This window comes from Mastigoproctus giganteus, chromosome 4 (assembly GCF_048544385.1).
Source record: "Mastigoproctus giganteus isolate SK-2022 chromosome 4, ASM4854438v1, whole genome shotgun sequence".
In the NCBI taxonomy this organism is placed as follows: domain Eukaryota; kingdom Metazoa; phylum Arthropoda; class Arachnida; order Uropygi; family Thelyphonidae; genus Mastigoproctus; species Mastigoproctus giganteus.
Genome location: NC_143578.1, coordinates 106724738 through 106740406, shown reverse-complemented (window position 1 = coordinate 106740406; position 15669 = coordinate 106724738). Strand labels below are relative to the sequence as shown.

Sequence of the window (15669 nt, the reverse complement as noted above, 5' to 3'; positions counted from 1 at the left end):
CAAACAGAACTCACAAACTGCAATTTTCTGTTACTGGTAGATCAACTAACGCGAGAGCTTTTAAAAATATAACTTGTTCATCTTTACCAGTTTACTACAACTCACAAAAGTCAGCATGAATGGGCTCTACATTATTCAAAGAATGTACCTTCTGTAAAGAAATTGAAGAAAAAAAACTTGTATTACTGTTCTCTTTCTAGATAACAATCCTTCACACCCCAATTCTGAGGAACTTAAGGAATGGGACTTAAAAGCCATGTTTTAACCACTAAATGTAACATCTTTAATCCAGCTTTTGGTTAAAGGGGTTCTACAATCAACACAAGAAAAAATTTTGAGTTCAACTTTGGAAAAAAAAAGAAAAAAAGTTAGGTGGGTCACAAAACTGCTAGCATAGGAGGATACACAGACTAAAAGGTTAACAGTGGCCGCAGGCAGAGGCAAAAGTGATTCTTGCACTGCTTCTATTGGAATGAGCAGAAGCATGGAAAGCAAGGTAATGGAGATTTCCAGGAGTCATAGTGGAACACATAAATACATGGACTGTGTTAGGGTAACTAAGAATAGAAACAGGTGCATGTATACTTGCATGTACACCAATGCTAGGAGTATAGTTACAAAATTTGATGAGCTTGAAGTGCTAGTCAAGACATCAAAGGCAGATATTGTTGGGATATCAGAGATGGTGTCACAAAGATAGATAATCAGTGCAGAAATGGAATTTGGAGAGTACAATGTGTACAGAAAGGATAGACAGGACAGAAAGGGAGGAAGGGCTATGCTGTTAGTTAAGAAACACAAAATCTATGGACACTACTCTTCATGGACAAATGTTATTAGTGGAGTTCCCCAGAGTTCAGTGCTGGGCCCATTGTTGTTTTGTGTATTTATCAATGATATTTATGAAGGTATATCAGGATTAATGTCCAAGTTTGCAGATGATACAAAGTTTGGCAGGGTTGTTAACAACAGTAAAGACAGTATGCTACCCCTAGTCTACTTGTCTGAATTTACTTGTCTAGATCCAATTGGAGTAACTGGATCTAGACAAGTTGGGAAAATGGGCTGAGAAGTGGCAACTGAAGATTAACATTGACAAATGCAAAGTACTGCATATGGGTAGCAATAACCCAAGAGAAACATACCAACTGTGTGGTACAACACTCAGGGAAGTGGAACATGAAAAAGACCTGGGGGTAACTGTGCAGTCAAATATGAAGTTTGGTGAGCTGTGCAGACAGACTGCCAGGGCAGGTCATGGAGCCTTGTCAGTGATATATAGGAATTTTGCTAGCAGGGACCGGGAGGTGATTATCCCATTGTACAAGGCAATGGTCAGGCCACACCTAGTGTACTGTGTACAGGTCTGGAGGCCTCATTTTAGGAGAGATGTAGAGTTGTTAGAATGAGTACAAAGAAGGGCAACAAGATTGGTGAGGGGAACAAATAGGGTGCTCTTACCAAGAAAGGCTTAATTTCTGCAAATTGCAGCACCTCAAGAGTAGGCACCTGCGAGGTGATCTGATTGAGGTGTATAAGGCCTTGAATGGGTTGAGCAAGCTGAATGCTGATGGGATTCTTCCAGGCCTTATACACCTCAATCTTATGCAACATCAGCCAAAAAATTTTTCTTTGGCTGATGCTGCATAAGCTTGCTTTCTTGCATCGTATGCCTCTACTAATGCTACTAATACAGGTCTTATAGAATTGTTAAAAGTTATATGTCGAAGATATGTTTACAAATAACAATAACAAAATTTAAAGTTCAATATTTATTAAACCTTGGGGAAAACATTTTCCTGAGGTTGGGAATGCTAATGAAAGTCCTGAACTACAAGTAGATAATGAAGAACATTGTTTATTAACTGATTTCAGAAAATTGAACATTTTGAAGATTTATAGCAAGATTATATGCAACAATGGATTTAATAATAATTTCCAACAAATCAGTGAACTGTTGGAAAATGAAATTATAGAGGAATCAATCAACTGTAAAATACACATGTTGACTCTAAATACAAAGAACAACAGAATGAATTAACTCCAGAGCCAAAACTTTCTCATACAGCAGCCAAAGATTCCTTAAATAACATTTACATTACATTGAACAACACCCTAATTCAACAGTCAATGATATATTTATAAAAAAGTGGAGGGGGTATACTATGCTGTCACATATCATTACTTAAATGGATAAAACTAACTAATTTTATGTAAATGAATATACATGTACATGTTTTAAGTTAAAATAAAAGAAAGCTATGCAAAAAAAAGAAAGCTATGCATAATAATAAGGCTCGTGGCAGAAAAAAAAAATGCATGGGATGAATATAAATTATCAGGTGACACAGAAGCCTACGGCAGATATAAGCTAGTCTCTAATCAAGTCACAAAGGAGGTTAGGCAGACGAAGGTAGATTACGAGAAATCTTTGGCAAAGGATGCAAATAAAAACAGCAAAGAGTTCTTTACTTATGTAAACTCTAGAAGGAAGGGGATGAATCAGATTGGTCCAATTAACATAGATGGTTCGACTTTTGATGATCCTGCTCAAGTAGCTGATAAACTGAATTTGTATTTTGCATCTACATTCACACACGAGAAATTATTCAAGGAGGAGAACGCCAGAAGTTTATCAAACTCTAACAGGGAGATAAGTGATTTTGTAATAACTGAGAACAAAGTGGAGGAGAAACTGATGAAGTTAAACATAAAAAAGGCACCTGAGGCATATTGAATCGATCCTGTTATAATGAAGGAGGCAGCAAGGGAAGTAAGCCAACCCTTAGCCATAATTATGAGAGCATTCTTAGTCAGGGGAGGTCCCCATGGACTGGAGATGTGCCAATGTATCCCCAATTCACAAAGGGGGGTTCAAAGGGTGACACAAATAATTATGGCACCTCTGTAGCCAGGTGGGCAGGGGCAGTAGTGCATAGCACACGCTTCTTAATTAGACTGGGGTTCAAGCCTGTGACCACCAAATACGGAGGATGCGGAAAGGTCAGGGAATGACCACCACATATCTCCGGAGCAATATGGCCTTAGTTGCTAATGCTCCTAAAAAACCAAACAACAACAACAAATAATTATACACCTGTTCATTTAACTTCTGTTCCGGGGAAAATAATGGAGTCACTGCTTAAGGAGGAGATACAGGATCATCTAGACAAGACAGCAGTAATAATTCAGACAGCATGGTTTTGTAAATGGGAAGTCTTGTCTGACCAATTCGTTTGGATACTACGATGTGGTCACAAAGGATGCAAAAAAATAATTTTGATATCATATACTTGGATTTATGGAAACCTTTTGATACTGTTGCACATGGAAAACTGCTGTAAAAATTGGAGCAGTATGGCATTAAGGGCAAGTTACTCCAATGGATAAAGGGATGGTTGAGTGGAAGATGGCAGAGAGTGGTAATAAATGGACACTCCTCTACGTGGACTAATGTTATTAGCAGAGTCCCCCAGGGTTCGGTGCTGGGCCCATTGTTGTTTTGTGTATTTATCAATGACATCGATGAAGGTATATCAGGCTTAATGTCCAAGTTTTCAGATGATACAAAGGTTAGCAGGATTGTTAATGACAGTAAAGACAGTGTGCTACTGCAACAGGATCCAGAAAAGCTAGGCAGATGGGATGAGAAGTGGCAACTGAAGTTTAACATTGACAAATGCAAAGTACTCCATATGGGTAGCAGTAACCCAAGAGAAATGTACTAACTGTGTGGTACTACACTCAGAGAGGTGGATAATGAAAAGGACCTGGGGGTAATTGTGCAGTCAGATATGAAGTTCTCTGAGCAGTACAGACGGGCTACCAGAGCAGGTCATCGAGTTTTGTCAATGATATATAGGAATTTTGCTGGCAAAGACAAGGAGGTGATTATCCCTTTGTATAAGGCAATGGTCAGGCCACACCTTGAGTACTGTATACATGTCTGGAGGCCTCATGTAGAGTTGCTAGAATGAGTATAGACAAGGGCAACAAGATTGGTGAGAGGAACAAAGGGGTGTGCTTACGAAGAAAGGCTTAAGTTCTGCAAGTTGCAACATCTGGAGACTAGGCAACTGTGAGGTGATCTGATCGAGGTGTATAAGGCCTTTAATGGTTTGAGCAGGCTCAATGCTGATGGGATACTTCCGCTTGCTCAGATTAAGAACCTGAGAGGGCATAGATTCAAACTGAGGAAAGACAGTTGTAGAATAGATGTGCGGAAGTTTGCCTTTAGCCTGCAGGTAGTTGATTGCTGGAACAGACTTACATCTGTTGTTGTGGAAGTTGATAGCTTAAATAAATTTAAGGCTGAACTAGACAAACATTTGGAGTGACTGAATGGGCGAAATGGGAAGGTTTCTTTTTTTTTTTTTTTTGGCTGATGCTGTATAAGCTTGCTTTCTTGCATCGTATTCCTCAACTAATGCTACCATCAAAGGATAGAACCTAGGCAATGTACAGAATGCCTGGCAAAATATGATATAAACTTTTATTTATCATTCTATAATACCATTATTAAGTGAATAACAGTTTTTTGGGGTGAATATCATAACATGTAACTAATAGTGCAGTGGAATAGTAGGATTCAATTGTGGTAAATAAATAGCTCAAAGGGTCTAATCACTTATTAGACATATTTTTTTTTGTTTTTAGGTAAGAAATTTTATTTTTCAGTAAGGATATAAGAAATTTAAAACTGCAATCATAACAGTATAGCATAACATATATACTGAACTTAGCAGCATAAGTATAAACATAAAACTTAATAGCGTAAGATGTATCATTGTAGTTAGGAATCTATTAGCTTTGTGTGATATTGTCAATTAATCAATTAAATTGATTAATTTTCATTGTTGATCAATTAAACTGTATTTAAATGGAAATCATTCCCTAGACTACAGCAATAAAACAACAGGCATAAAGTAGCGAGAGTGCTGTGGCTTGAAGTAGAACCGAAGGAGGTGATACTCCTATGAATCATAGCCTAACAAAATGTGCAACTTGTAAAATGTTTGCAGACATTTCTGGAACAGGACATCATACAGCCAAGGGGAATGTTATTGTGTGTGTTCAGTGCAGAGTGTGAAGAAATTAGGTGCCAACTCAGCATTGTGATGGACATTTATGAGAGTTTTAAGAGTAGGGTAGGTGTCCTCTGAGGAATTAAAATGGGACCCATCAAGCTCTTGGCAGCCAAAACTCAATGCTAAAGCTCACACTGGTGCATCAGCCAAAACAGCGACAATTCCCAAGACAGAATGTATTGGTCCCATAGGAAGTAGTTATTGTCGGTGGCACTATTGTCAGGGAAATGGGAAATATATTGTGCAAGAAGGACAGGAATAGGACCAAGGTATATCTGCCAGGGCCAAAAGGTAGATGACACTGAAGAGCAGATATCATCTTTTAATGGTAGAAAAGGTGATATTGTTGTGCACTAATGATATTAAGAGTAGGTGATCTGAGGACTAACTTAGCAAGTACAGGGCATTGTTGACAAAAAAAAAAGTCACAAGTTAGTGTTGGATTTGAAGGTGTCTGCAGTTCTGCACAGACATGAGAGGAGGGAGCACATGTTGAGGGCTTTGTCAATCAAAAATTCTACTCCACATGCAAGACTCATGGGGTAGAATTTTTCTCGGCATAGTCTGTGCTTGTTAACAGGAGAGACTGTTTTACAGAGATGGGATAATCTTAAATAAAAGGGGTACAAGAATATTTGCTGATGCTGTCAAGGCAGTGATAAGTGGGTCAGAAAACTGTTAGCTTGGGGAGGGGTGGGATACGTAGACACTAACAGATTAACCAGAGCCCAGGCAGAGGTGAAGCTGATTCTTGTACTGCTTCTATTGGAAAATGCAGCAGCCTGGAAAGCAAGGTATGGGGGATTTAAGGCCCTGTTGTGGGACATCATGAAATAAATGAATACATGGGATGTGTAAGTGTAACTAGGCATAAGAGCATGTATATATAAACTTGCATCTACACTAAAGTGACCGGACATCCCAGATTATGCGGAACAGTCCCAGATTTCAGTCATTTGCCACGAATAGCAAACTGTCCCGGAAAATGTCCTGGATTGGACATGTAGCCCCCACAGTTAATGGCAAACATAATGCAAATCATTTGCATTATGTTTGCAGGGAACCAATGGCACAATAGAAAGAGTTTTTTCAGTAGTAAATAAGTTGTGGACGTCAACAAAAGCAAAATTGACCATAGAAATGATGAAAGCAATACTACAAGTTGAGTGCGATTTTGCTAATTCTTGTGAAGAATTTTACGAAGAAATAGCAAATAATGAAGAATTATTAAGAAAAATTCACTCAGCAGAAAAATATATTTAATTTCTCTTGTTTTTATTGTTAAAAGAAATATGTATTTTTATTATTAGGATTATTTCACAGGAAAAAACCTAACCTTTTTTCACTAAACAAAAATGATAGTCAATTAAAAACATGATCCCTCTAATAAGTGTTTTTTTTTCTTCTAATTACAACTATTTTTCTCAGTTCATGCCCTTCACGCAACCTTCTGTTTGTCACGTAGAGTAACACGAGGGGTATTGTATACTGAATTTCACCCTTCTCTTTAAAAAAAAAAAATAATATATATATTATATTATATTATATTATATTATATTATATTATTTGGAATTTTGGGAATACAATGTGTACAGGAAGGATAGACAGGTTAGGAAGGGAGGAGGGGTTATGCTATTAGTTAAGAAACACATAAAATCCAAGGAAGTACAGCCAGTCAACATGGCTGAACAGTGAAGTGTCGAGTCAGTTTGGTGTGACATAAGCACTGGGAAATCAAAATTGAGAGTAGGAGTATAACATAGGCCTAATAACTTTGATGAGTAGAATAAAAAACTCTAGAATGGGCCAGTAAATCAGAGTGTCTTATAATGGGGGATTTTAATTTCCCAGATAGTGACTTGACACTACCAAGGCTTTTGTGGATTTATTGGATGATTGTTTTCTACAGCAGCATGTTCGGGAGGCAACTAGAGGGAGTAATACTCTTGATCTGATTATCAGTAGTGATTCTTCATGCATTAAGAATCCACTAGGTGACAGTGATCATAGTGTGCTGAGGTGGGATTTACTCAAAGAAATAACTACCATCGGTGGTAAATGGAAGGGATTTTGCTTTCGTAAAGGCGACCGACTACGTAGGTCTGAGACAGTATTTAAATCCTATACTGTGGGACCAATTGATGATGTTACCAACAGCAAATTCAAAATGGGAAGCATTCAAAGAATTAATCTTGAAAGCTAGTAGGCTTTTCATGCCAACTAAGAAATATTGTTCAAGGTTTAGGCCTAAATGGAAGAGTTCTTTACTTATGTAAATGTTAGAAGGAAGGGAATGAATCAGATTGGTCCACTGGATATCGATGGTTCAACTGTTGATGATCCTGCTCAGGTAGCTAACAAACTAAATGAGTATTGTGCATCTACATTCACACATGAGGAGTTATTCAGGGAGGAGAATGCCAGAGGTGAATTTAACTCTGGCAGTGAGCTAGGTGATTTTGTAATAACTGAAATCAAAGTGGAGGAGAAATTGTTGAAGATAAGCATAAGAAAGGCACCTGGGGTGGATGGAATCTCTTGCTTTCTTACATCATGTGCCTTTATAATGCTAATTCTATGCTTATACTAACAGTAAAAGGAAGGGATAGAATCACATTGGGACACTTGATGTCAATGTATTAACTGATGATGACTCTGGTCTTGCTGACAAATTGAATAAGTATTCTACATTTACATTAACACATGAGGAATACTTTAGGGAACAGGATGCCATAAATTTATCAAACTCCAATGGAGAGCTAAATGACTTTGTGATATCTCCAGTTCATTAAGGGGGTTTAAAAGGTGATAGCACTAATTACAGACCTGTTAGTTAATGTATGTTCCAGGGATAATAATGGAGGGATAATAAAGAAGTAATGAAGGGCTATCTAGATAAAACTGTGGTTATAGTTAGGACACAGCATGGGTTTGCTAAGGGAAAATCTTGTCAGATCAATTTGATTGGATACTACAATGCGGTCACAAAGGAACTGGATGCAAAAAAGTAATTCTGATATTGTATACTTGGATTTCAGGAAGGCTTTTCATACTGTTGCACATAAAAGGGCTGATGTATAAACTCGAGCATGTGGCATTAAGGGCAAGTTACTGTCATAGGGAAAGGGATCATTAAGCGAAAGAAGACAGAGCGTGGTTATTAATGGGCACTGCTCTTCGTATATTAATGTGATCAGTGGAGTCCCCCAGGATTTAGTATTGGGCTCATTGTTTTTTTTTTATATTTATTAATGACACTGATGAAGGTATATCAGGCTTAATGTCAAAGTTTGCAGGTGATGCAAATGCTGGCAGGGTGGTAAACGACAGTAATCAGGGTGAACTACTACAGCAAAAGCTAGGAAAATTGGAGCAATGGGCTGGGAAATGGCAGTTGAAATTTAAAATTGACAAATGCAAGGTACTACATATGGGTAGCAGTAATCCCAGAGTAACTTATCAACTATGTGGTACTACACTCAAGGTAGTGGAAAACGAAAAAGACCTGGGGATAATTGTGAAGTCAGATATGAAATTCTCTGACAGTGCAGACATGCTACCAGAACAGCTCATGGGCTTTTGTCAATGATATATAGAAACTTTGCTTGAAGAGATAAGGAGGTGATTATCCCTTTGTCAGGCTGCATCTTGAGTATTATATACAGATCTGGAGGCCACACTTTAGGAAAGGTGTAGATCTGCTTGAACAGGTGCAGAGAAGGGCAACTAGATTGGTGAAGGGAACAAAAGAATGCTCTTACCTAGAAAGGATTCAGTTCTGCAGGATGATCTGATTGAGGTATTTAAGGACATGAATGGATGTGAATGGCATTGTTCCTCTTGCTGAGACTACACATGGGTGGCATAAATTTAAGTTGAGGAAGGATGGTTGCAGAACAGAGATTGGAAGTTTAACTTCAGCCAGCGGATAATTGATTTTTGTTGGTTGATCAATCAATGGAAGCCTTCCATCTGTTGTTGTGGAAGTGGATGGTTTGAATAAATTCAAGAAAGAATTAAATAAATTCTTGGAAGGTATGGATGGGAGAAGTGTGTAGCACTTTTGTTTTGGCTGATGCTACATAAGCTGTTTCTTACATCATTTGCCACTACTACTATTACTTCAGTGCCAACGTTTATACAAAGGCATAATGGAGGGAAATACTGTTCCCATATTCTGTTGCTAAAATGAACATATACCTATTATAAGTACTAAATATAATATAAAAACTGTTCATAACATGAAAACTCTAGGGACTTTCCATCCACTTTACATTTATTAAATTCATTTCTCACTACCATGATCATAACAGACAGAATTTTTTAACTTTTTCTTTTTATCTTTTTGTGAATTCTTTATAATCATACCACATCTTTTTGTGAATTTTGTAACTTTTTCTTTTTATCTTTTTGTGAATTCTTTATAATCATACCACATCTTTTTGTGAATTTTGTAAATTCTTATATCTTTTTGTGAATTTTGTATATTCATATATTAATTTTGTGTATTACATAATGTATTTTGTATACAAATATGGAATTATTTTTATGAAACGATCTCTGTCTACAAAATTCAAAGAGGAACATATGGGCAAAAACAGAACCATATTTATGTAAAAATATTTGAGAAATAAAATAGGGATATTTTGGATGCAAAAAATTATTGTAATATTTGTACACAAAATACAGTAAGTAATGCACACAATTAAAATATGAATATATAAAAAGATAAAAAAATAGTTCAAACACTTCTATTTGATACGAACACAATAGTGGGAAATGCATTTAAGAAATATAAAGCAGGTGAAAAGTCCCCAAAATTTGTTACAAAGATTTTTTATATTATATTTAGTACGTATAACAGGTATATGTTCATTTTAACAGTGAGATATGGGGAGCAGTATTTCCCTCTGGTATGCCTTTTTTATAAAATTTAGAACTGTGATTCACTTAATAATGGTATCATAGGACAATAAAGAAAAGTTTATTTCAGACTTTGCCAGCATTCTATACATTGCCTGATTCTACACTTTGCTGGTAACATATATAGTATATACTTTTTGCAGGATTAACCAACTTTTTTGATTAACCAACCAACTACCTGCCCCAATCATTTCGGATAAGAGAGCTTCTACTGTACTTGAATGTATTAGTTGGGCATTAGGAAATATTAGTTGGAACCAAAAGTGCAGCAGATTCCAGAACAGATGACACAGACAAAGTTGTAGAAAACAATGTTAGTAAAATGAATTGAGAATATCCAAATTTATCCCAGTCTTTTTCTAAATATGGATAAAAAAAAAGGCATTTCTCATATCACAAAAGAAGTTTCTAAGCCTTTGTGAGTGATCTTACGCTTTTTAATGATTATTACTCACCAATAAATCTTGGAGCTTTACTGTCAAGTGAATTCATTACCTTCAGGGTATATCCATTGGAAAGAATTTCTTGTACATGAGGATTGCAGTGTGCATCCAACACCTGAAAAAAAAAAAAAAACATGTACATTAATTTTACTCAATTTTCTGAAATCTCATTAGGAACAATGATATATATTGCTCTTTCTCTCATATAAGAAGGGTAAATTCATTGGATATAGAGTGGTCCCCCGATAATCATAACTGGTTCCAAAATCATAAACCAAAATTATAGTTTAATCAAGCACATAAAACACATATTAAAAGCCTTACTTAATTGGCTGCAAGGCCATTGGAAATTAAACTTCTCAGAAAAACTGTACTTCATAATACAGTACTGTACAGTATTTTTAACATTTCATATTAGCAAATAAACATTTATGAGTAATAATACACCTGAGTAAATAAACAAAAAAATTCTGACGTTCAACTAAAAAAGATCATTACATAACTTCAATAGTAGCTGCTGTGCAATCACAAAGTGAACAAAATCAGTGCTGTGTAGTAAAAACAATAAAAAAAACTAGTCTTTCAATGCTTCTAATGTATTAAAAAACTAAGCAGAAACCACCTGAATTTTATCAAATGAATCAACGTTTAGTTACAATCAGCAGCTAATTACAGAACAAGGCCAAATGCTTCTGATATGTAATAATAACATTGGAATACCCCCAGATTAAGTAAATGAAGTGAGTTCCTGGAAAAATGCTGTGCCAAATTTTATACATTTGACCACAGACTGGGCAGCGGGAAACTATCTCTCTTTTACACAGAAAATCCTCAAAGCTATTGCTAGTAAAAAATGGTAAAACAATTATGGTAGCATGTCAAGGAAAGAAACAACTCAAAAAATAATAAGGGGCATTCCTAGGGAATTTGCCGCCAAGGTACCATCACAATTTTGCACCCCCCTAAAAATATTTATATATTTTGTTGTACTTTTATTCATATAATGATAATTAATAACAAAAATAATACAATTATATTTATTGGCAACGAAATTTACATAATCATAACTAATAAAAAGTATAAATTAAAAAATTAAATAGGAAACAATGAAAGACTAAACATACAAAAATATTATGTTTATACATATAAATTATATAACAAAGAAGAATACAATAATATAGTAAAAAACTAAATAATGTTTATTCTTCTTGATTTTCTTATTGAAAAATCATTGATAATTTCAGAAATATTGAAACTGGAAACAATATCTTTTTCAGTACTAACGAGACTCAAATTTGTTAACCTGTCTTGTGTCATTGTTGATCTTAAATAGTTCTTCACCATTTTTAATTTGGAAAAATGCATGCTCTCCACATGCTATGGTGGCAGGATGGGTGAGAAATACTCTAATTGCAATAGAAACAGCAAGAAGATTGTTTGAAAAAATATACTGTAACATATCATATGCTTCCATGTTTGGCTGTATAAAACTTGACAAATTTTCTATTTCTTCACACAAGTCAAGAACACTGATGTCACTTTCTTTTAAAGAAGGATCCGATAAATTAGTTTGTAAGTCCATAGGATGTTTAATTTTGGTTTCTTCATTTAAAGATGTAAAGGAATAAAGGTCCAATAAAAAATTAAAGCTATTATTATGAACTTCCAGTTGTTCCAATCTCATTTCTATTTGTAATATTGTTATATCTAGTATGACATAATAAAAAATTTATTTTGTATGAAGCTTCAGGTGAATTTATAGTTTCATCATTACTTTCATAAAGAAACATTCTTTTCTTTTCTTGTGTTCATATAATTAAGATGTCTGTAAATCTAGTTTCACAATCTATTTTATTAGAAAAAGCTGTTGCTTCATTTACGATATTTTGAAAACCAGCATCTGTTATAGATTCTTTAAATTCATGTAACATTTTCATGATTGTTGGTACTGATGTGTTTAAATATTGCATCAATTTGCTAACAACATAGGATTAGGGTATGTCAGCCAACTCATTGCCAGAGCTCACTCTTGTGCATCAGGTAACACAGGAGCAATTTTTAAAGCAGAATGCACTGATCCCACAGGAGCTAGTTATTATCAGGGACTCTATTGTCAGGGAGACAGAAATATATTATGCAAAAAGGACAGGTGGAATAGGACCAGGGTATGTCTGCCAGGAGCAAAATTTAATGATGTTGTGGAGCAGATATCATATTTTAACAGCACAAAGGGTGATATTGTTGTACATTGGCACCAATGACATTAAGAGTAAGAAATCTGCAGACTTACTTAAAAATAAAAGTCAATGTTGAAAAAAAGTCGCGAGTTGGGATTAAATTTGAAAGCGTCTGCAATTCTGCCCAGACACGATAGGAGGTACATGATGAGACCCTGGTCAATGAATTCCGGTCCTGGAGAGCTAGTGCAAGGCTCACAGGGTAGGATTTTTCTCAGTGTGGTCTGTGTTTATTTAGAGGAGAGACTGCTTCTACAAGGATGGGATACTTCTGTATCCCATCCCTGTAGAAGCAAGAATTTTTGCTGTTGCTATCGAGGCACTGTTAGGTGGTTCGGAAAACTGCAAGCTTTGGGGGGGGTCACAGACTAAAAGATTAACAGCAACTGTAGGAAGAGGTGAAACTGCTTCTATTAAAATGACCAGCATCCTGCTGGAGGGCGGGGTGCTTGGGGTTTCAGGAACTTGAGGGAGTCATAATGACACAAATAAATACACGGGCTGTGTAGGATAACTAAGAAATAGAACAGGTGCATGTATACTTGCATGTACACCAATGCTAAGAGTATAGAAAATAATTTTAGCATTAGTAGAGGCATATGATGCAAGAAAGCAAGCTTAAACAGCATCAGCCAAAAAAAAAACTTCTCATTTCACCCATCCATTAGCTCCAAATGTTTGCCCACTTCTTCCTTGAATTTATTTAAGTTATCAACTTCCACAACAACAGATGGAAGTTTATTTGAGCAATAAATTACAAGCTGACTAAATCCACATTTCTACGTATCTATTCGACAACTGTTTTTCCTCAATTTCAGATTTATGAGCCCTCAGGTCTGTAATCTGAGCAAGAGGAAGAATCCCACCAGCATTGAGCCTGATCAATCCATTAAAGGCCTTGTACACCTCAATCAGATCACCTCGCACGAGCTTAGTCTCCAGACACGGCAACTTACAGAATTTAAGCCTCTCCTGGTAAGAAAACCCCTTTGTTCCATTCACGAATCTTGTTCCCCTTCTCTGTATTTGTTCTAGCAACTCTACATCCTTCCTAAAATGAGGCCTCCAGACCTGTATGCAGTACTCAGGGTGTGGCACAACCATTGCCTTATACAAAGGTATAATCACATCCTTATCTCTGCTAGAAAAATTCCTATATATCATTAACAAAACTACATTACTTGCTCTGGCAGCCTGTCTGCACTGTTCAGAGAACTTCATATCTGACTGTACAATTACCCACAGGTCTTTTTCATTCTCCACCTCCTGAGTATAGTACCACACAGTTGGCACATTTCTCTTAGGTTACTGCTACCCATATGGAGTACTTTGCATTTGTCAACATTAAACTTCAGTTGCCACTTCTCAGCCCATCTACCAAACTTTTCTATATCCTGTTACGGTAGCATACTGTCTTTACTATCATTAAAAACCCTGCCAACCTTAGTATCATCTGAAAACTTGGACATTAACCCTAATACCTTCATCAATATCATTAACAAATACACAAAACAACAATGGCCCCTGCACCGAACCCTGGAGGACTCCACTAATAGCATTAGTCCACATAAACCAGCATCCATTTATTATCACTCTCTGCCATCTCCCACTCAACATCCCTTTATCCATTGCAGCAACTTGCCCTTAATGCCATGCCACACCAATTTGTGCAGCATTCTCCCATGTGGCACAGTATCAAAAGCTTTCCTGAAATCCAAGTATATGATATGAAAATTATTTTTTGCATCCAATTCCTTTGTGACCACATAGTAGTATCCAATCGAATTGTTCAGAGAAAACTTTCCCTTAACAAACACAAACTGTGTCTAAACTATTACTGCAGTCTTATCTAGGAGATCCTGAATCATCAGGGGTAAAGGGAAGGGTTTTTGCTTTCGTAAAGGCGACTGCGATGGTCTGAGACAGTATTTAAATTCTATACAGTGGGACCAACTGATGATGTTACCAACAGCAAATTCAAAATGGGAAGCATTCAAAGAACTTATCTTGGAAGCTACTAGGCTTTACATACCAACTAAGAAATATTGTTCAAGGTTTAGGCCTAAATGGATTTCAGATGAACTAATGAGACGTATGGCAGAGAAGAAAAATGTATGGGATACATATAAATTAATGGGTGACATGGAAGCCTATGATAGATATAAGCTGGTCTGTAACCAAGTCACAAAGGAGATTAGGCAGGCAAAGGCAGATTATGAGAAATCCTTGGCAAAGGATGCAAAGAAAAACAGAAAAGAGTTCTTTACCTATGTAAACTCTAGAAATAAAGGGATGAATCAAATTGGTCCACTGGATATTGATGGTTCAACAGTTGAGAATCCTGCTCAGGTGGCTAACAAACTAGACAAGTATTTTGCATCTACATAAAAAAAATGAGGAGTTATTCAGGAAGGGGAATGCCAGAGGTGAAGTAAACTCTGGCAGTGAGCTAGATGATTTTGTAATAACTGAGAGGAAAGTGGAGGAGAAATTGTTGAGGATAAACATAAAAAAGGCACCTGGGGTGGATGGGATCTATCCAGTTATATTAAACGAAGCAGCAAAGGAAGTAAGCAAACCCCTAGCCATAATTATGAGAGCTTCTTTGGACTCAGGGGAGGTACCCCAGACTGAAGATGTGCAAATGTCCCAATTCACAAAGGAGGATCAAAGGCTGACACAAGTAATTATAGACCAGTGAGCTTAACTTCTGTTCCAGGAAAATTAATGGAGGCACTGGTTAAAGAAGCACTGCAGGATCATTTAGACAAGACTTCAGTTATAGCTCGGACACAGCATGGTTTTGTTAAGGGAAAGTCTTGCCTGACCAATTTGATTGGATACTATGATGCAATCACAAAAGAACTGGATGCAGAGAATAACTTTGATATTATATATTTGGATCTTAGAAACGCTTGTGATACTGTTACACATGAAAGACTGCTGCACAAATTGGAGCAGTGTGGCATTGGAGGCAAA

At 36.4% G+C, this 15669-nt stretch overlaps 1 protein-coding gene across 1 annotated transcript in view; it reads right to left on the bottom strand.

Moving 5' to 3' along the window:
• Nucleotides 1-15669, bottom strand: part of LOC150086973 (hydroxylysine kinase) — a 202293-nt gene that overhangs the window by 68025 nt on the left and 118599 nt on the right. The window contains exon 6 of the mRNA XM_090372341.1: nt 10466-10568. Within this exon, the coding sequence (XP_090228467.1) occupies nt 10466-10568 (103 nt within the window). The remainder of the gene's footprint in view (nt 1-10465; nt 10569-15669) is intronic.